Source organism: Lepus europaeus, chromosome 18, assembly GCF_033115175.1.
Source record: "Lepus europaeus isolate LE1 chromosome 18, mLepTim1.pri, whole genome shotgun sequence".
NCBI lineage: Eukaryota > Metazoa > Chordata > Mammalia > Lagomorpha > Leporidae > Lepus > Lepus europaeus.
In genome coordinates, this window is record NC_084844.1 from 3,784,200 (window position 1) to 3,803,946 (window position 19,747).

Consider the following 19,747-nt stretch of genomic DNA (forward strand, 5'->3'; position numbering starts at 1 on the left):
GGAGCCCACACGGGTGCTGGGCACAGAGCAGGTGCCAAGGGGCTGGCACTGTGGCGCAGCGAGTAAGTCACTGCCTGCGATGCCAGCATCCCGTATCAGAGCGCTGGTTCGAGTCCCGGCTGCTCCTCTCCCAATCCAGCTCCCTGCTAATGGGCCTGGGAAAGCAACAGAGGACGCTCCAAGCATCCACGCGGGAGATTAGGAACTCCTGGCTGCAAGTGTCAGCCTGGCTCGGCCCCAGCCGTTGTGGCCATTTGGGGAGTGAACCAGGGGATGCAAGATCTGTCTCTCCCTGTCACTCTGCCCTTCAAATAAATAACACAAGGGGCTGCTCACGCACTCACAAACGGCTCTGACCAGTGGGGAACCCCCCCCCCGCTGGCCTCTGCGGCCCCCAAAACCCACGCAGCCTCAGGCCCCCAGCACCCTCTCGCTGTGTGGCCTGAGAGAAGCACTCTGGCCTCGGTCACCAGTTCATCCGGCACCAGGCCGACAGGGCCGCCTGCTTCCTTGCTAGTGTCCTGTCCCAGGCCCTGCGAGGCCCTGGGGTCAGAGGCCGGCCTGAGCCGGAGCACTGCCCGGCACCTGCCAAGTGACTGCAGCCTAGCGACACAGCCTCCTGTGGCTCGGGGACAGGTGTGGGCAGCGCCGAGCTGGCTGCTCCCTGCCGGGCACTGATGGTGGAGCAAGGAACATGACTCACACCAGTAAGGCCAGCGGGGCCCCAGGAGAGGGCGCTGACAAACACCCCAAGCCGGTCAGGGCGCTCTGACCTGGAGGCCGGCCCGGACGACCCCCTGCAGCGCACCCGCGTGCCCAGGCCTCCCCCGCCTGCTCCAGGCCCTGCGCCGGGGGAGCTGCAGGTTCCCTATCGCGACCCCGCAGGCAGTGCACAGTGGGGACAGCAGGTGCGACACCCCGGGTGCTGCCATCTTCCCCACGCCCTGCACCCCCGGGCCTCAGAATCATTCTCAACACAGTGCTTCAGGCAGCCACACAGCCAAATGCACTCAGGGCGCCCGGCGGCAGCTGCGGCCACACCAGGCTGCGGGAGGCGAGCGGCCATCCCCACAGCAAAGGGGAAACCCACCCCGGCCCTCCGTTCGGGGGAACACAGGCTGCCCCAGCTCGGCCCCAGGGTGGGTGGTCTGCGAGGCCCCTTCCCGGGCCCGTGTGTACCAGTGCCCCACAGGCACCCCCGCCCGTCGTTCCCTGTGCTAATGGAGTGACTTCGATGGCCTGCCTGCCTCTGGTCTTTGCTCAGGCTGAGCTAGGGGATCGCCTGCCTGTGACTCCCCCTCAGCACCAACTGTGGGCAGGTCCACTTAGCAGCAAAGTCTGGCCTGTCGTGACAGTCTGCTACGCCCCTCTGTTCGCCTAATATCTGCATAGAGATAAAGCTCCCACCAGCCAAGGCCTCCAGATGCCACCTCCTCCAGGAAGCCCTCCCTGATGGCTGCAGTTGGAAGCAGTCTCCCTCCTCTGCACTCCCTTAGCGTTCATCAGATCTGCACCCGGCGGCACCCAGGACAGGACAGGCACTCACGACACAGCTCACCGTTCCCTGTCCCCACGGAGGCACATGAACCCGCAAATGGCAGGAGTCTGGGTACCACGCACACCTCACAAACAGCCACCCCGGGCACAGCACAGCAGGGCCGCCTTGGCTGGCCAGGGAGCAGAGTGAGGCAGCCCTAGAGCCAGGGAGGGACCCACAACGGAAGGAACCACGCGAGCAGCCGGCGGTGGGGACGAGGCTGTGCGCTCTGGGAGCAGCCAGGGCAGGGGGCTGCACGCCAGTGGCCGGGTGGGAGGAGCAGCACCCGCTGTAGGACCCTAAGAGCCCCCTCACCAGCAGGTACCCAGGACACGGTGCAGCTGGGCGTGACCTGAACCAATTCTCTGTTGGGAAGCCGCCCGGCAGGGCTGGCGTTGGGCACATTCCACCTCCACTTCCGATCCAGTTCCCTGCTAACGCGCCTGGGAGAGCAGCGGGAGGTGGCTCAAGAGCTTGGGCCCCTGCACCCACCCAGGAGACCCAGACAGACGTCCCGGCTCCTGGCTTCCACCTGGCCCAGGGCCAGCTGCTGTGGGCATTTGGGGAGTGTGCTCCCCCACTGGCCTGCCCGCTCTCGCTCTAATAAAAAAGCATTAATTCATTGTAAAAGATGCCTGGGCTCCCAGGCCCCCCTGCGCCTTCACCCATGGCCACGGACAGTGTTCCTGGGCTGGCGCCAGCTCTGCAGACAACGGCCCACGCAGAGGGACAGGGCATGGGACCCAGGACCCGATGTGGAACAGCGTCTGCTGGCTCCCGAGTGCGTGTGAACGGGGTGCTCCTGGGGCCCAGGCACCGGGCTGGGTGCAGCTCCTGCGGTGGCGAGGCCGGGGCCCACGTGGCGCCAGCTGGGAAGGTGTCCCCACCCCCACACCGGGTGCTCCTGGGGCCAGCACCCTCTGCCCCCCCAGACTCACAGCTGGGTCGCACCAGCGTGGCTCCTCGGCCATGCACACGTCCCAGCCCTGGCCTCCTGAGCCTCGCGTCCATCTCCCGGAGCCTGGCTCTGTCCAGGGCCAGGCGGCCACCGTCGGACACGGCCGGGCCACGTGGCACCCAGCTCCAGCCTCACGTGGCTTTGCTCCACGAAGGTGAATGTCTGTGGATGAGGCAGGGCGCTTCCTCTTCGGAGCCCCCCACGTGCGTGCAGAGCCCTGAGGTGGGGGCAGGAAGGCTGTGCCTTTCCAGGGAGCTGGGACTCGGGCTGAGCCTCCCGCTCCCCAGTGCAGACACAGCCCCACTGGGGCCGAAAGGCCAGGTGTGGGGCGCTCGGGGCCAGCCGAGGCCCCCCACGGATGTGCAGTGTGCCCCCACGGATATGCAGTGTGCCCCCACGGGGCCAGCCGAGGCCCCCCAGCGTGGGGTGCATGGGACCAGCAAAGGCCCCCCACGGATGTGCAGTGTGCCCCCACGGGGCCAGCCGAGGGCCCCCACGGATGTGCAGTGTGCCCCCACGGGGTCAGCCGAGGCCCCCACGGATGCGCAATGTGCCCCCACGGATGTGCAGTGTGCCCCCTCGGGGCCAGCCAAGGCCCCCCACAGATGTGCAGTGCGCCCCCACGGGCCAGCAGTGTGCCCCCACGGGGCCAGCCGAGGCCCCCCAGCGTAGGGTGCATGGGACCAGCCAAGGCCCCCCACAGATGTGCAGTGCGCCCCCACGGGGTCAGCAGAGGCCCCCACGGATGCGCAATGTGCCCCCACGGATTGCAGTGTGCCCCCACGGGGCCAGCCGAGGGCCCCCACGGATGCACAGTGTGCCCCCATGGGGTCAGCTGAGGGCCCCCACGGATGCGCAGTGCGCCCCCAGCTGGCAGCCACTGCAGCCACAGGGTCACATCCGCCCTGGGACTCTGGAGCCGCGGCCAGGAGAGGCCTCCCAGCAAGGCTCAGAAGCTTCCGGGGCCACCGACCTGACTTCCTGCGCCCCCAGGAGGCCAGCGCGTGCTGCACGCCCGACCTCCCACAGCGGGGCCCATCTTCCCAGGCCCGGCTCACGTGGTGCAGGGCAGGGCGCCAGGGACAGCCCGGGGGTGGGGGTCGGAGCGAGCGCTCACCCTGGTGGCGTGGCCGCTTTGCAGTGGAGGGAGCTGGACATCTGCTGGGGTCACTCATTGTCACCCAGCTCTGGGCAGGCCCTCGCTACCCGGCCAGAGCCCACGTGAGCAGGGGTCTGGGTCCCCAGGAGCTCCCAGGTCCAGAGGCTGAGTGCGCACGAGCCGGGGTGCTCAGTGTCGGGGCTCCCGGGCAACGCTTCTCATCCCACACCCCCCCAAACCCCTTACGTGAGGACGACGCTCTTCTGCCCATTTGACAGACAAAGCAACTGAGTCACAGAGACAGACAGACGTCAGGCTTCCTCTCGTTAACATCAGAGTCCACAACAAACCCTCAGCCCAACAGGGCCTCCCCGCGAGCCTGACTCGGGGCCCCAGGCCAGCAGCACAAACAGCTGGAGCCGGAGGGGTCGACAGCCCGGTGACCTCAAGGCCAGCGAGCTGGACTCTGCCCCTGAGCTCCTGGAGCCCTCCCCTACCACCCAGCCGGCACCGACACCAAACAGCTCCAGGCTCCCAGGCTGGTCGGCCCCTTCCAGCTGTGTGGCCCGGTCCGGTTACTGCACCTCTCTGTGCCTGGGCCTTCTCTGCGGTGCCCACAGCAACTGGTGCCTAAGTTTTCGAGCCGCATCCTAAGCTCACTGGTGAATGAAGCGCGCAGAGGGGCCGGGAGTGGCCACGCCCACTCGGCTCTCAGAGTCGGGGAGAGGGAGCCAAGGGCAGGCTCCCAGGCCCCGGGCCTCCAGATGACCTCACGGCTGGCACCTGCTCGGCCAGCACACGCTTGGAGTTTCCGGTTCTTTCCTCCCCTCCCCCTGACCTCCCCCGCCACCTTCTTACTCACTCTCTCCTTCCATTCCCTCTCAAAAACAAATTGAGGCCAAATGTGTCAGCAGGCTCCCTGGACGCTCCCCCTGCAGGGGGATGCGAGGGGGCGGGCAGGCTGCCGGGAAGGCTTGGGCGCGCTCGGCGCATGCCACGTGGTCTCGGCGCCGACGGGCAACGGGCAGCCCCTGCTCCCACCCCCCAAAGGGGACACGGCCTCCCTCATTTAGGGACAAATCCCCTCCTAAGGTCAGAAAGCAGGGGTGGGGTCGCCACCAGATTCCAGAACATTCTGTGGGTGGGTCACTGCGTGTTTCTGTCTCCCACCGACAGCTGGCGCAGGGTGGTCCCAGGCACCCTCACAGGGGTGCGAGGTCCTGACCAGGCTCCTGGGGGGCAGGGAGGAGCTGGGGGCAGCGGGCAGCTCACTACCCGGCTTCTGGGCTGCCTTTGGTGGCACTGGAGGCCTCGGGCTGTCCAAGACTTGGCTCCAGAACGCTGGCCGAAGGGCCCTGGAGGCCGCAGAAAGGTGGGGGTAGGGCATACCCCCTGCAGGGACCCAGTCCCTATCCAGGGTGACCACCGGCCTGGCTCCCTGGGCAAATGGAGGCCCTGGGAGGAAAGTAGGTCCCCAGGGTCCCCCAGCCCCTCTCTCTCTCCCCAGCCCCAACTCCGCAGGCCTGGCCCCCGGAGACCGGAAATGGGCAGCGCTGACCACTGCCCTCCCTAGAAGCCATGCCCCTCCATCACTCCTGGCCTGGTGGAGCTGCCTGGCCCCAAGGCAGGGGGAGGACCAGAGTCCCCCCAGCTCTGCACCCGAGGCTCCTGCTGATGTCCACAGCGAAGGGCCAGGGCCACGGGCCCAGGACACAGCCCTGGGCTGGCATCGAGGTCTCCACTGAGATATGAGCTTGGAGCCGCCCACCCCTGAGAGCAGGGGGCTCACCTGTGTTGGGCTGCATCTGGAAAACATGGGCGAGCTGGGGCCACCCCTCCCCCACTGTGCAGCACCCAGACAGGCGGCGGCGGAAGCACCCCCAGCCCCAGAGACCCCTCCCACACACACTGACAGCGCGGTTCCCTCTTCCAAAGCAGAGGCAGGCCCAACAGTCCAGGGTCTCCAGTCTACATCCCCTTCCCACCAAGACCCACCCCCAGCCCAAACACTTCCTGTCTCTTGGCGGGGGAGGGGGAAGGCAGGAGGGGAGGAGGAAGGCAGGGAAGGATGAGACTGGAGGGGCTGGGCTGCTCCCACCGCCCCCACCACCAGCAGCTGAGGGAGGGAGAGGGGGAGGGGTGGGGGAGGGGCTTCTCCTTTCTAACCTCTGCTTTGTCTCTGAGCCCTGCAAACAAAGAACCAAAGGGACCATCCTGCACACTCCCAGAGCCTCTGGGAGGGGCCCAGCAGGGGGCCGTGCTGTCACCCACCTACCACACAGGGCGGCCCAGGAGCCAGACTCCCCCTGGGTTCCCATTCAGACACAGCTGTGGGGCCTCAGGGGTGTGGCTGGAGCTCTCTGGGCCTTGATTTCCTAGTCTGGAAAATGGGCAGGCAGGAGGCAAGGGGGAGGCTGGTGTTGTCCTCAAGGGGGTGTGGCTGACACCATGGGGGGGGGTGCACCTTCGAGGACCAGGAAGGAAGGGGAGGTGCCTGTGCCAGGGGGTGGCTGCAGGCACGGGGGTGGGGTGCCAGGCGAGGCCTCGGGAGGGGGAGGGCAGGCGACAGGGACATCCACTCACGGGAGGACGCGGCCCCTGGCTCTGAGGCTCAGTCACCCCAGAGCCACCCAGCGCTGGCGTCACTTGTCACAAGGCTGGAAGGCATGGGGGTGGGGGGCTGTTTCCCATGGGGCAGCCCGTGGAGAGCAGTGGCAACAGGAACGAGCAGCCGAGGCAGCGAGGACCGGGCCCCAAAGCCTGGCCCTCCCGTGCTCTGTCCAGAGTGAAGTGTCCCAGCCAGGGCCCCCCGCCCCGGGCAAAGCCAGGCCCCACCGTGCAGCTGGACCGCCGGCCTGGCCCTCCCTGGGACGCAGGGCTGCTGCGAGGGGCTAGGCGGGAACGCTGGGCTGCTCTGTGGCCCAGGGCCAGGTGGGCTCCAAGGAAGCATCGCCCCCCCCCCCACGGACACCACCCCCCCCACGGAACCACCCCCCCCCTCACACACACACACCCGTCACACAGGCCTGGGGGAGGGGCCGAGGACACAGCCGGCACCAAGGACCCCCTCCCTCCTCCCCTGCCCGAGCCCTGGCTCCTCCCTCTGCATCCTCCCCCAGCTGGGCCCACACCGGAAACCCAGGCTCCGGCGGCGCCCGGTGTCGCTCTCACCTCCCGGACACGCTCGGCCTGCCGCCTGGAGTGCAGGTGGGCAGCAGGGGCGGTGGCTCCTGGGCCTGGCCTCAGCCCCTGTAACCCGAGCCGAGCGGTGACAGGGGCCTGCCGCCTCACGGCCCTTCCCAGCAGGCCCCAGGGCAGCATTAGTCAGCGGCCTGGTGGGCAGGGCGCCAGACGGAAGGGCTGGGGTGGGGGGGCTCTTCCGGAGAGACCCCTTCTCTTCTTCCTTCCTGGCGGGTGTGGGCAGGGGTCTGTACGAGGCTGCCAGCCCCTGCCGCTGACCGTGAGCAGGAACTGGGTCTGCATGGGCAGCCCCCCGGGGGGGAGGGGCACAGGAAAACCCGGCCCAGCCCAAGCCCCTCTGTGCTCCCCAGGGACCCCCAGGGTCTCCTGACCCCGCCTGCCAGGAACGAGACAGGCAGATGACAGCAAGTGGGCCTGGGGATGGTGACGAGGGGCAGCCGCTTCCAGGCCGGGCCTCCCAGCTGTGGCCTCCACGGTCAGCTTTCCACAGGCCGCGCCGAGCCTAGACACACCCCACGCACCGGCTCTCTCGGGCCGGCCCAGAAACAGAGGCTCAAGCGATCACGGGCAGTGACCCCAAGAAGGGTCTTTTCCACGCTCTGGCGTGGCCTCTGGGGACCTCAGTGGGGCCTGAGGGAAGGGGGAAGCCTGCGGCCCCCTGGGCGGTCCATCAAAGCCAAGCTGGAGGCCAGCGGCTCCGCGGCCGGGTCAGGAGGCCACGCAGGCAGGCAGGGGACGGGTCAGGACCAGCCCGGCTCAGAGCCGCAGGAGGCCGAAGTGCAGCCGGATGCCACAGGTGGCACGGGAAGCCGCCTCTCCCGCCTGCCAAGGGGCCCCGCCGCCCCGGGCCAGGGTCTGGCCCCGCTCCCGCCCGCACCAAGGGCTGCCGGCCTTGAGGCCCATGGCACCGAAGTCCACAGTAGCAAACCTGGCAGCTGTTAAACCGCCCCTGTGCGCCTGGCTCAGCAGAACAGCCGACGGAATCGCCGTGGTCCAGGCACCCCGGGCTCGTTCCAACTCCGCAGGCTAGGGCAGTGCGGCCCGACTTCCCATGCAGGCAGAGGGGCCCCAAATCCCACCTCCACACCAGTGCCGGCTTGTGACCGGCGCTGGCCCCCGCAGTGCACTGGAGCACCTGGGCACCCAAGGCTGGGGTCCCCCGAATGGCCTGGTCTTAGGGACAGGGCAGCTGGGGTGTCAGAGACTGGATGCGACTTCCACTAGGACTCCAGGTGATTGCGTCTGCCTGTCTCTCCCACAGGGAGACAGGAACCCAAGTGGAAGGCCTGCCACCTGGCCAGCAGGGGGCGCTCTTGGGGCAGCTCTCCACGCACTCAGGAGCCGCAAGGTTGGGTGGGGCTGCCCTGGAGCCACCAGCCCACTCCTTGTGCTTTAAGGGGAGCAGTACTGGAGGGTCTCGCTGTCCCCAGCCCGCCACGGCTGGCTTGGCTCCCAGCACCTCCGCCCTGCCCACAGCTGGCACTGCCATGACCATCAGAAGGGACCTCGGAGGCCCCTTCACTCCTCCTGCTCCCTGTGGATTCCCGCTGTCCGGTGCCGTGCCCTCCCCGTCACACGCCACTCGGACGGGCGGGGCCCTGATGCAGTGCCAAACGTGAGCAGCAGAGTCCCGGGCTGGACGGGGGACCTGCTGCCTCCTCCTGCAGGCGCAGCCCACCGCACCTCTTAGGGCCTGAACGCGCAGCAGGTTCGGACCCCCGAAACCAGAGGCAGCAGCAGGGCCAGGCAGGTGCAGGGCTGGGGCCAGTCTCTTATCCACATGCAGACGTTCGCTCACCGTCCTGGCCAGAATTCCTGCTGCTGGAACCGGGCCTGGCACCTCGCAGCTCTCAACAAGTCTTGAACAAACAAACAGCCCTGGCACGGAGACCTTTCCAGAAAACCCTCTGAGCCGAGGCCCTGCTCACACAGGGATGCTGGCTCCGCCCCAGCAGCAACCTGAGCCCGGCCTCTGCCCACCTTGGGCCCAGCCACGTCCAGCCCACGTGCCAGGCCGGCCAGTCTCACACGGCAAGTCATGGCGACTCTGGAATGCGGGATGACCAGTGTCTTCTGGTTTGTGTTTAAATAAAACTTAAATTTTTAAAAAAGATTTACTTATCCATCTGAAAGTCAGAGTTACAGAGAAAGAGAGACAGACAGAGGTCTTCCATCTGCTGGGTCGCTCCCCAGATGGTCGCAACAGAAGCCGGAACACACGTCAGCCCACACCACAGGCATGAGATTCCAGACAGCACACCCGACCCCAACACCGCCACACCCCCACCACTGCCGCGCCCCCCCCCAACGAATCACCACGCCCCATACCACCACGCCCAGGCATCGGCTCACACACACACACACACACACACACCTCGTCATGGCCACAGCCCCACTCCACCAGGCCCCTGCATGGCCACACCCCACACCCCCACACCCCACCCCCACAAGGCTATGCCTTCCATGCTGTCATACCCAGGCATCGCCACGCCCCCATACCACCACGCCCAGGCATCGGCTTACACATACACATACACACACACCTCGTCATGGCCACACCCCACACCACCACACCCCACCCCCACAAAGCCACTCCCCCCATGCTGTCATACCCAGGCATCGCCAAGCCCCCATACCACCACGCCCAGGCACCGTCTCACACACACACATACCACTGCCATGGCCCCCCCATCATGAATCACCACGCCCCCATACCACCACACCAAGGCATTGTCTCACACACACACACACACACACCCCACTGCCATAACCCACCCCCACATGGCCACGCCCCCATGCTGTCATGCCCCGGCATCGCCACGCCCCCACAATGCCACACCCCAGACACTCACCCTGCACACACAATCACCCGCAGCCCAGGCCACGGCCACTCGTGGCTGTCTGCGCAGACTCCGGATCCCAGCTCGTGGAAACTGATCGCACAGGCGACGGCTGGGCGGGCAGAGCTCTGCCTCACCCGGGGCGCAGGCTGAGAACTGGACGACGCCAGCCCCAACACTCCCTCCAGAAGAGCACGCCTGGATGAAGCTCAGGGCGGACACCTGGGAGAGGACGCGGGCACCAGCCGGCACACGGGTGTGGGCGATTGTTAGCATCGGGGCAGGCGTTTGGCACCGCGCTTGGGACACTGCTTGGAGCCCAGCGCCGCCTCTCAGAGCCCCTGGCTTGAGGCCCCAGTTCCTGCGGACCTGCACCTGGGGGGCAGGGGCAGGAGATGACGGCTCCAATGCGTGGGTCCCCAAGTCCTGCCTGCAACATGGCCCAGCCCCAGGTGCTGCAGGGCCCATCCCACGGCCACGAATATATGTGTGAGGGTGTCCACTATGGCCTCTTGCATCACCTACCCTTGGGAACAAGTGCACCAGAGTGGCAGTGCCACTGCCCGCCCCGACCCACTGCGAGACAGCCGTGCTGGACACACGGCACGGTGCAGGTGGCTGAACCCTCCCCCAGGGGCAGGTCACGGAGTTTTCGTTGTTCCAGAATATTTGCACAGACTTTGCCCACTGAGCATCCCTCGTCCGAAAATCCATCAGATTTCAGATTTCATATAGGGAGGCTCAACCTGGACACAGGAACAATGAAGCCGGCTGCAGAAACCCGGACTCTTCAGCACAAACCCTAAATGACGACACAAACAAAACACGCCTGGCTATCCACACACTGTGGGGGAGTGGGAGTGACAGGCCAGCTCTCCAGTGTCACATGGTCTTTATCTTCTGTTGTCTCACAGTGACCAGTGGCTCCTGGCTTCTACCTGGCCCAGCCCCAGCAGTTGCGTCCATTTCGGGAGTAAACCGGCTGATGGGATATCCCTCCACTATGTCTGTCCCCCTCTCTATAACTCTGCCTTTCAAATAAATAATTGTTTTTTAAAAATTGACTTGAGGGGCTGGTGCTGTGGTGTAGCAGGTAAGGCTGCCGCCTGCAGCACCCGCATCCCATATGGGCGCTGGTTCGAGTCCTAGCTGCTCCTCTTCCTGCCTGGGAAGGCAGTGGAAGATGGTCCAAGTGCTTGGGCCCCAGGACCCGAGTGGGAGACCTGGAAGAAGCTCCTGACTCCTGGCTCCGGATTGGTGCAGCTTCGGACATTGCAGCCACCTGGGGATTGAACCAGTGGATGGAAGACCTCTCTCTCTGCCTCTGTCTCTCTGTGACTCTGACTTTCAAATAAATAAATAAATCTTTTTTGTAAATTGACTGAGATGCACAATTTTTAAAAAATGAACGGACATTGCCCCAGCATCCTTTGCCTTTTCCGTGGAACCTCTGTGGCCACCTGGAAGCAGGGGGATGGAACAGGGTCTTCAAGGCCCCTTCTGGTTCCAAGTTGTGGGCTGGGCCAGGCAGGAGGAGGGTCTTCCCCAAGCTTGACCCGGGCGTGGTGTAAGTGGCCATGTGACCTCGGACAAGTCACCTCCCCTCTCTGGCCTGCACTGGACAAGACCAGGGAGCACCACACTGTGGTCCTCGGAGCCCTGGGGTCCAGGAGGTGCTCCCAGCAGCAGCAGTGGGCAGGGGTGGGGGTGGCCAAGGTGGGGGCTCAGCTTTGCTCCTCCAACCAGAGCAACTCTTAAAAAAAGTCACTCGTTTTTTAAGAGTTACAGAGAGAGAGAGAGCGAGAGAGAGAGATCTTCCATCCATGGTTCACTCCCCAGATGGCTGTAACGCCCAGCACTAGGCCAGGCCAAAGCCAGGCACCTGGAGCTTCCTCTGGGTTTCCCACGTGAGTACAGGGGCCCAAGCACTTGGGCCATCCTCCGCTGCCTTCCCAGGCACATTAGCAGGGAGCTGGATTGCAAGTGGAGCAGCCGGGACTCGAACCAGTGCCCAGGGTTGCCAGCGCCACAGGTGGCTTTAACCACTAAGCCACAGCGCCGGCCCCCAGAGCAACTCAGCTTTCACCCACAGCTCTGTTCGGGGTTCAAAGTGAACTGGGACCTGGGAGGCCGCCTGCCGGGCTCACCACAAGCCCAAAGGTCTCAGCTGTGCAGCCACAGGGGGCACGTGGGGCCGGGGGAACACGTGGCATCCCGAGGGCCGCCTGCCTCCATGCTCCTGCGGAGCGCAGCGTGCCCTCTCTCCAGCGGCCTGGCCACACCCCCGGGCAGTGGACACACAGACCATTGCTCCGTCAGCCCCGTCTGCCTCACCCAGTGCCGTGTGTCCAGGCCTGGCCCACAAAGCCACGGTGGGTGGAGCCGCGTGCAGCCTTGGCAGCTGCAGCCCCGCGGCTCTGTGTAAGGTAGTCGGCAGCTGCTCCGGCATTCCGGCAGTCCTCCCTCCCGCGCTGGCCTTGGCAGACAGCTGGGCTGCCGGTGGCCTGGGGAGAAGCTCTTTGTCCTGGGCCCAAAACACAGGCTCTGGTCTCGCTGCCCTCCACCCTGGAGGATCCCACCTGGTCTGGCCACCCCTCCTCGAGGTCCTCCCATCCCCCACACACATCCTGCACACACTTGGGCTGCTCCAGGGAGGCACAGAGGAGGAGCGTGTCTGATCTCACATGGGGAGAGAGGCCTGATTCCAACGTAGGAGCAGGACCGGGCGGCAGAGGCAGGGGGAGGGGCTCAGGCAGGCGCCGCCCGGGGGGGGGGGGCAGCCGGTGGGAGGCCCCCCCCACAGAAGAGAACCCTGCGGGGGAAGGGCCTGGAGCAGTGCCTGGGACTGTCCTCTGCTCCCTCATCAGACCCCAGCCTAGTCCCGCCGGCGCCTGCCCAGCGCCGGGGACGACTGCGTAGACGAGGGGCAGACCCCACCGGGAGTGGCCCCCAGTGTGGACGTCCTGTACATCGGGGCGGGGGCCTCCACCATGGGGCCTTCCCCCCTCAACGCACGGCAGCCCTCCTCCTGCACTCCCATCCCCACCCAGAGCTTCTGGAACAATCCTTCCTGCCCGTGTGGGCCTGGCACGTCCCCTCCGTGGGCCGGTGCCTCCTCACCCACAGACCCAGCTCCCCTGGGCCCCTCCCCCTGCCTCTGCCTGGGTCCCCAGGGAGCCACCAACGTGGACTAACACCACCCCCCTTGCACCTGCGGCCTCTCCCGTCCCCAGCCCTGGACCCGGGGCCTGGCACAGACCTCCGGGGCAAGAGCCACGCCACCCAGCAGGGCTTGGGGCCCGACCCCCTCAGCCTCCACATCCGAGAGTCCTTCCAGAACATTCTCAGGCAGACTGCTGAGCCCCTCACTGAGTCTTCCCACTGTGCCGCAGGGAGGAGCTGACACCCCCCTGCAGGGCCCGGACCCCGCAGCCCCACCACTCCCCCCCTCAGCTCCCTGAGAGACTGGGCCGGCTCAGAGCGGGGGCTGGGACCCAGCCCAGAACTCGGCCGGGCTCCAGGGAGCACCCAGTGTGGCTCGTGCCCGCCTTATAAGGCAGCCTCGGGGAAACTTGGACGGTGGTGCCGTGCAGCCGGAGGGGGTGGCTCCCGGAGACCTGAGCCAGCAGCCCGGCCTCGCAGGCTGGCTTCTGGGTGCTCCCGCCCAGCCCCTCTCGGAGGCACCCATGTAGGAGGCAAAGGCAAGAAAGGAACACAGGGAGAGGAGGCGAGGCTGCCCCTACCGGGAATCCGAGAGGACCAGGAAGGACCCCAAGGACCCTTCCAGGAGAAGGCTGGCGTGGGCGCTGAGCCCGGTAACCCAGCACAGGGTTCTGGGTCCCCCTCCCTCCCTCGCAGCCAGCCGGGTCCCCATTCTCCCCGGGCACTCTCCATAGGCAACCTGGCCCACACGGGGACGACAGGGTGACGACATCAACCTGTGGTTCAGACACCTGGTGCCCCTGGGGTGAAGGCGCCCAGGGAAGCACCGGCTCGGTCACTGGGGGCATGCCGCCAACTCTCTGGGCAGGAGCCACCGAAGACCCAGCTCCACCTCCTCAGCGAGGCCCTTCTGTGACATTGTCCCAGGTCTGTGTTAGGGGATGCCTCACAAAAGCCGGCAGCAGCCCCGCCCTCCGGAGCCCAGAAGGAGGCGGGCGGGGGAGGGGTATGAGCAGTCTCTGAAGAATGCAACTATGGAGCAAAATGTTGCTCGCGTCTAATTGCGGCCCTTCTGCAACTTGTAACCTAAAAAAGCCTAGTGAAGCAAACAAGGTTGCGGTGTAGATAATTTAACCCCAGCCACACAGGAGGTGTCTCGCAGGAGGATGGACACCTCCCGGGAGTCAGGGGATGGCTGGGCTTCCAGGAAGGCACTAGGCAGTGCTGTGAAGATGGCCAGGGCGGGGGCAGGAGGTCAGGGCAGAGGGGCTGTGGGGAAAGACACGGGAGATCAAGAGAAGACAGGGCAAGGGCACAGGGGTGTGGGGCTGGGCGGGGACTGTGACCTCAGCAGGGCTGGGCTCTAGGGGGTCAGCCCGGGAGCAGCAGCTCAGCTGGGGCCCCGGGAGAGCCCGCGTGGCACCCACAGCCCTGCGGTGGAGACAAGCCACAGCCCACACACCCTCTGGGAGGGAGAAGCCCAGGGGCTGGGCAGCGGAGCCGAGGGCGGTGTGATCTGACCCCAGAGGGACCTCAGGAGCAAGAGTCGAGGTGACCACAGAGAGACGCTCCTGTGCGTCCCCTGGCACTGCCTCCTTGAGCGGAAGCCCCATGTCCATCCCCTAGGGCCAGGGCCACCTCCAGGGTAGCCCCAGCCCCCTGGATTCAGCAGAGCGTGAACACTGTGTTCCGGCGGGCGCATCGGCTCCCACGGAGGTCATGGACCCACAAAGAGCAGCGGGAGTAGGCGGTCACTCTGCAAACACTGCCCACACCTGCGTCCTGACGCCATTGTGGTACCAGGCCCCTGACCTGCTGAGGCAGACGTGAGCGGGAGGGATGTAGGCACCACGTGCAGCAAGTAAGGGGAGCGATGCTCTCCACGCCCCACCCCTCCAGGCCCCAGCCCCCGATTCCGCTGACCACTGGAAACTCTCAGCCACGAAGGAAGAGAAAAGTGCACCGCATGCTATTCACGATAGCCAGAGGGCGGAGCAGCCCAAGTGTCCGTCAGCGAGGAGTGGGACGGAGGAAGGGTTCTCCGGCACCTGCCGCGACACGGCCAGACTTGAGCACCCTGCATTTGCTCAGCGCCAGGAGCCAATCAGACAAGGACGCACGCCGCGGGATTCCACTTAAACCAAGTCCCCAGAGGAGCCCAGCTCACGGAGACAGAAAGTGGGGGGCAGGCTGTGGGGCGAGGAGGGAGAGGGAAGTGGGAACCAGTGGGGCCAGAGCTTCAGGACCGGTGGGAGAGATGGATGCTGGTGATGGTTGCACAACCACGTGAGTGTTTGTAATACCACTCAGCTGCACACTTAAAAATTCCTAAAAAGGGAAGTGGGGCTTTAGGATGCCTGCAGCCCACGGTGGGTGCCTTCATGCAACGGCTGCCTCCGGCTGCTGCCAACGCACGCCCCGGGGGGCAGCAGGTGACGGCTCGAGCGACTGGGCCCCTCCATGTGGGAGACCTGGATGGAGTTCCCAGCTTTCGCTGCGGCTCAGACCTCGTGGGTGTTCAGGGAATGAACCAGCGGATGGGAGCTCGCTCTGTCTCTGCCTCTCGAAATTTTATTAAATGGCCAAAATGGTCTATTTTATGGTAGGTATATTTCATCACAATTAAAAACAATAAAACAGTAAATAACAACTCCGATTGTGGTGCTGCCATCTCTTATCAGACTGCTGGTTTGAGTCCCGGCTGATCCACTTCCGATCCAGCTCCCTGCTATGGCCTGGGAAAGCAGTGGAGGATGGCCCAAGTGCCTGGGCCCTGCACCCACATGGGAGACCCAGATGGAGTTCCTGACTCCTGGCTCCACTGTGGCTGTTTGGGGAGTGAACCAGCGGCTGGAAGATTTCTCTCTCTCTCTCCCTCTCTCTCTGGCCCTCTGCCTTTCAAATAAATACATACATTGTCTTAAAAAAAAAAAAAAAAAGGATGTTCTTATTTGTTCAACTCAAAAAGTACTTCCAAGTCCCCTGCCCATAATTGAGACCTGGTTTTCGGGGGGCCCAGGCTGGACCTTAGACAGGGCCCACAGAGCCAGCACCCCTGCTCAGTGGAGGGAGGGAGGCCGGCTCTGCAGGCTGCAGCGTCCCTCGGGAATGACCCAGGCCCCTCGGCAGGTGCTCCAGGTGAGAATCCAGTGCTCCTGCTCTGGTCCCAGCCTCCCCTCCAGGGTGGTGGTGATGGTGGGGTGGGGATGGGGGGGGAGGGGGAAGAGGAAGAGGAGGAACCTTCAGGAAACACCTCAGGAGTGGCATAGGCCCCTCCCAGGCAGCCCCCAGAGTGGGCAAGCCAGTCTGCCCAGGGCCTTTCCCCACCCCCTACAAGCCAGCCGGGTTCTTGTACCACTCCTGGTTCCCCGAGCCAGGCCCTCGACGTCCCATACCACAGAGGTCCTACCGGGGCCACAATGACCAGCAAAGGGGCCCCTGCACCCCAAGATCCTTTGCCAAGGCTCACTCAAGTCCCCTTTGGTGTCACCAGGGGACAGAGGCCCCACCGTCCCGGCCCTGTATGCTAGCCGCTCCCCCACCCACGTGTGGCGTTTCCCCTGGAAACCCCACAGCCAAGCCCCCCAACAACACGGGGAGGACCCCGCCCTCTGCCACTCACCTTCCTGGTTCCGGGGCGGGGCCTCAGCCGCCGGCTGGGGCTTGGGCTCCAGCCTGCTCTGCAGCGGGGCCCCGGGGGCGGGCTCCGAATTCTCCAGCATCTGGGGCGGGACAGGGGACGCGGGCGCCTCAGCCGGCTTGGGCACCTGGATCTCCACCCTCCTGGGGGCTGCGTCGGTCGTGGGCACCTCGGGGACCTTGGAGGCCGGGGGCTCCATCCTGCGGTGAGCGGCCTCCTGGGGCTTCCCGATGGTGATCTCCGTTCTCCGCGGGGCGGGCTCCGGCGTCTTGTGGCCCAGCGCTTCGGCCCGCTTGAGCCCGAACCGGGCCGGCCCGGCGGCAGCGCTGGAGTTCTCCACCTGCTTAGACGAGATGTCAATGGAGAGCTCCGTGCGCCGGGACACGGGCTCGGCCGCCTTGGGCCCCGACAGCTCCACCCTGCGCAGGGACGCCTTGGGCGAGCGCTGGCTCAGGGAGTCTCCATGGCGGGCTCCGGGCTCCGAGTTCCTCACGCCCAGGTCCTGGAATTTCTGGGTGGAGCTGGCCACGGTGGCCCGGAGCAGGGGAGTCTGGACCCTCCGGGGCGGAGTGGAATTGGGCGTCTCGACCTCCTCGACCTCAAAAGATCTTTTCAAGGCTGAAAAACAAAGAGGTCGTGGTGAGTGGCCAGCCGGCGGCGGGCACTCCGGGGGTGCTGCCTACCGGCAGATCGACGGCTGGGGCACACAGCCAGGGCCCCGGGGGACTTCCCGTCCTAAGGCACCAGCCTGAGGCTGGACCTCCCCCCCCCCATCCTGTCACCACCACGGCGTGAGGGCACGGCTCCATCTGCACGAGGCTCTGGCTCCCGGGGAACCTCTGATTCCCCCTTGCTGTGGCTTCCTTATCCCTCACCTCCACCCCCGGCACACAGGCGGCGAGATGACCATGACCCCCGCCCCCCAACCAGAATCACAACCACATGGCAACCGCAAATCAACCCGAACACCAATGGCTGACGCTGGGGTGTCTGCTGTGCCCAGCCACACCTGCCCCCCGCAACGATCCGGTGACTTAAAGAACATGATTACGCCCCTGATTACATGTGGGAAACTGAGGCAGGGGTGGGGGGGTACTGAGGCTGAGCGTTAAAGAGGCAGAGCCAGACGGAGGCGGCCAGGCTCCACCCGCTGACCGCCCAGGGCCCCGGCTCAGGCTGCACTCACAGGCCCCAGCCTCGTCTGAGCTCCGGGACCTCCGCCCCCCACACCCACCCTGGCTGGCGTTTCCGCCCGGCCACGCTGCCATCTCGGCCGGGATCACTCCCTCCGAGGCAGTGCCGTGCCCACAGTCCCAGCAACCACACGCCAACGAGAACCAGCTGCTCGGGCTCCGCGGCCCACGTGGCAGACCTTCCCCGGCCCTCTCCCAAGTGTCCTCCCGCTGTGCACAGGGACAAGCGCCGGCAGCTGCACCCCAGCGCCCAGCCACAGTTTTCCAGCAGCCCTCCTTCCAGGGTTCTCTCCTCCAAAGGCAAACACAGCCCTCGTCCTGCCCACGGTCAGAGACTCCCTGAAGAGACCAGAGGCCAGGGGCGGCCAAGAGGCAGGTGGCCGGGGCGTGTGCCTCAGGAGCTGGGGAGGGCGGAGGGGAGGAGAGCCACATGCCTGATACCTGGGCCCCAGGACCACGGGCTTCCAGGACTTGGGGGACCCGCTCTGAACCCTGGGCGGCGCTCCTTGGTGGGCAGAGGAGGGGATAAAACCCTGGGTCATTAAAGCTCAACTGTCCCCCAGGCCACAGAAAGGGAGTCACCGCGTGCCCTGTTCAGGGCACCTGCTGCTCAGTGCCCCGCAGGAACACAAGTCACGGTGGCCAGAGATGACGTCACAGGAGTCGGGAAACCCGACTTGCATGCGGCAGCTCTGATCCATAGCTGTGGGCACGAGGCCAAATGAGCCCCTCTTGAACCCCACAGTCCTCAAAATCGCACCCCCAGGCCGTGCTGCCTGCGGGCACAGCCTGTGATGAGGCTGGGTGATGCACGCCGGCTGGGGGTGCGGCATCCTGAGCCTGGGTACCAGGGAGGTGCCAGCCCCCCGCCCTCTGTGGGGCCATCAACAGAGCGCAAAGTCAGAGCTGCTGGCCCTGCCCACAGCCCAATACTCGGTGCCCACACTGCGTCCTCGTGTGGCTCCCTCTCGGGGGATGATCGGGTCCACCCCTGCCTCCAGCCCACTGCTGCCCTTCTGTCCTGGGACCTCTCCCAAGTTGGGGGGCTTCTCCCTGCCCACCTTCGGCACAGGTCCTCATGGCTAAGTTGGAGAACAGAGCCCAGACTGGTGAGTGCCTTTCCCAGGTCTGCCCAGGCCACGCAGGAGGCCCCACCCTGGGAGTCCCACCTGGCAGCATCCCCACCGGTGACCCCGCACTGAGCCAAAGGCCCTGCTGGTTGGTGCTCTTGGTGGCGGCTACAGGCCACATGCAGTGAGCAGCTCCAGTCAGACCCACACGCGTGTGCACACACACACAGAGCATTCTGGAACAAAGAGGCCCCTCTCCTGGCTGGGGCCTCTCCTTCCTCCAGACCTCTGCGTGGCTCACTCCCCTCACCTTGGCCTCACACAACACACACACACGTGTGAACACACATGCGTGCTCTCCCCAGCCACCCTGTGCTTTCAAAGCACACCTGCCTCTCAGGCCACTGTCCTTGCCGCCTGGCTCCGTCATCTGGACAAGCTTGCTGTCCAGCACCACCCCACCCCCACTGGGACGACCTCAGAGGACTGGTCCCCCAAGGGAGCCCTGCCCACCGGGGCGGCCACTGCTCAGACTTCGGCCGGAGGAGGGGCTGCTCGGTCCTGGGGGTATCCGCTGTCCCAGACACGAGTCCCAGCTGGGTGAAGCGGCCCCAGCTTGCGCCCGCCCCGTCAAACACTACAGCTCCCCCTGCCCTCAAGACTCAAGTCCCAGCCCCCACAAACCCGGCTCCCTCCAGCCTCTTCCCAGAGCTGTCCCGGCCCCCACAGCCCCCAGGGCTCCTCCAGCATCTCCTGACCACCTGATGAGCTGTGGAGAGCATCTGGGCCCTGGGGAACTGAGCAGGACCCCAGGGCCCTGAGCCCACTCTCCAGCCCCCCCCTCCCCGGGGGCTTCCAGAAAATTCCCCAAAGCCAGGAGTGGGTTTTTCACCGCAGGCGGCCCAGGGATGGGCCCCGCCCCCAGCCTCACCCTGGCCTCTGCCCAGCTGCCGGGGGTGGAGGGGGAGGCCCTCCCCCCACCCAGGTCACCCCACTCCCCACCCAGCCCCACCCCCCATTCCTTCTTGGAATCACCCAGACCCCCAG

General features: G+C 65.8%; 1 protein-coding gene across 5 annotated transcripts in view; it reads right to left on the minus strand.

Moving 5' to 3' along the window:
- Positions 1–19,747, minus strand: part of SEPTIN9 (septin 9) — a 136,600-nt gene that overhangs the window by 41,687 nt on the left and 75,166 nt on the right. For all 5 annotated transcript variants that reach the window (XM_062215569.1, XM_062215571.1, XM_062215572.1 and 2 more), the window contains one exon: positions 16,420–17,055. In XM_062215569.1, coding sequence (XP_062071553.1) covers positions 16,420–17,055 — 636 coding nt within the window. The remainder of the gene's footprint in view (positions 1–16,419; positions 17,056–19,747) is intronic.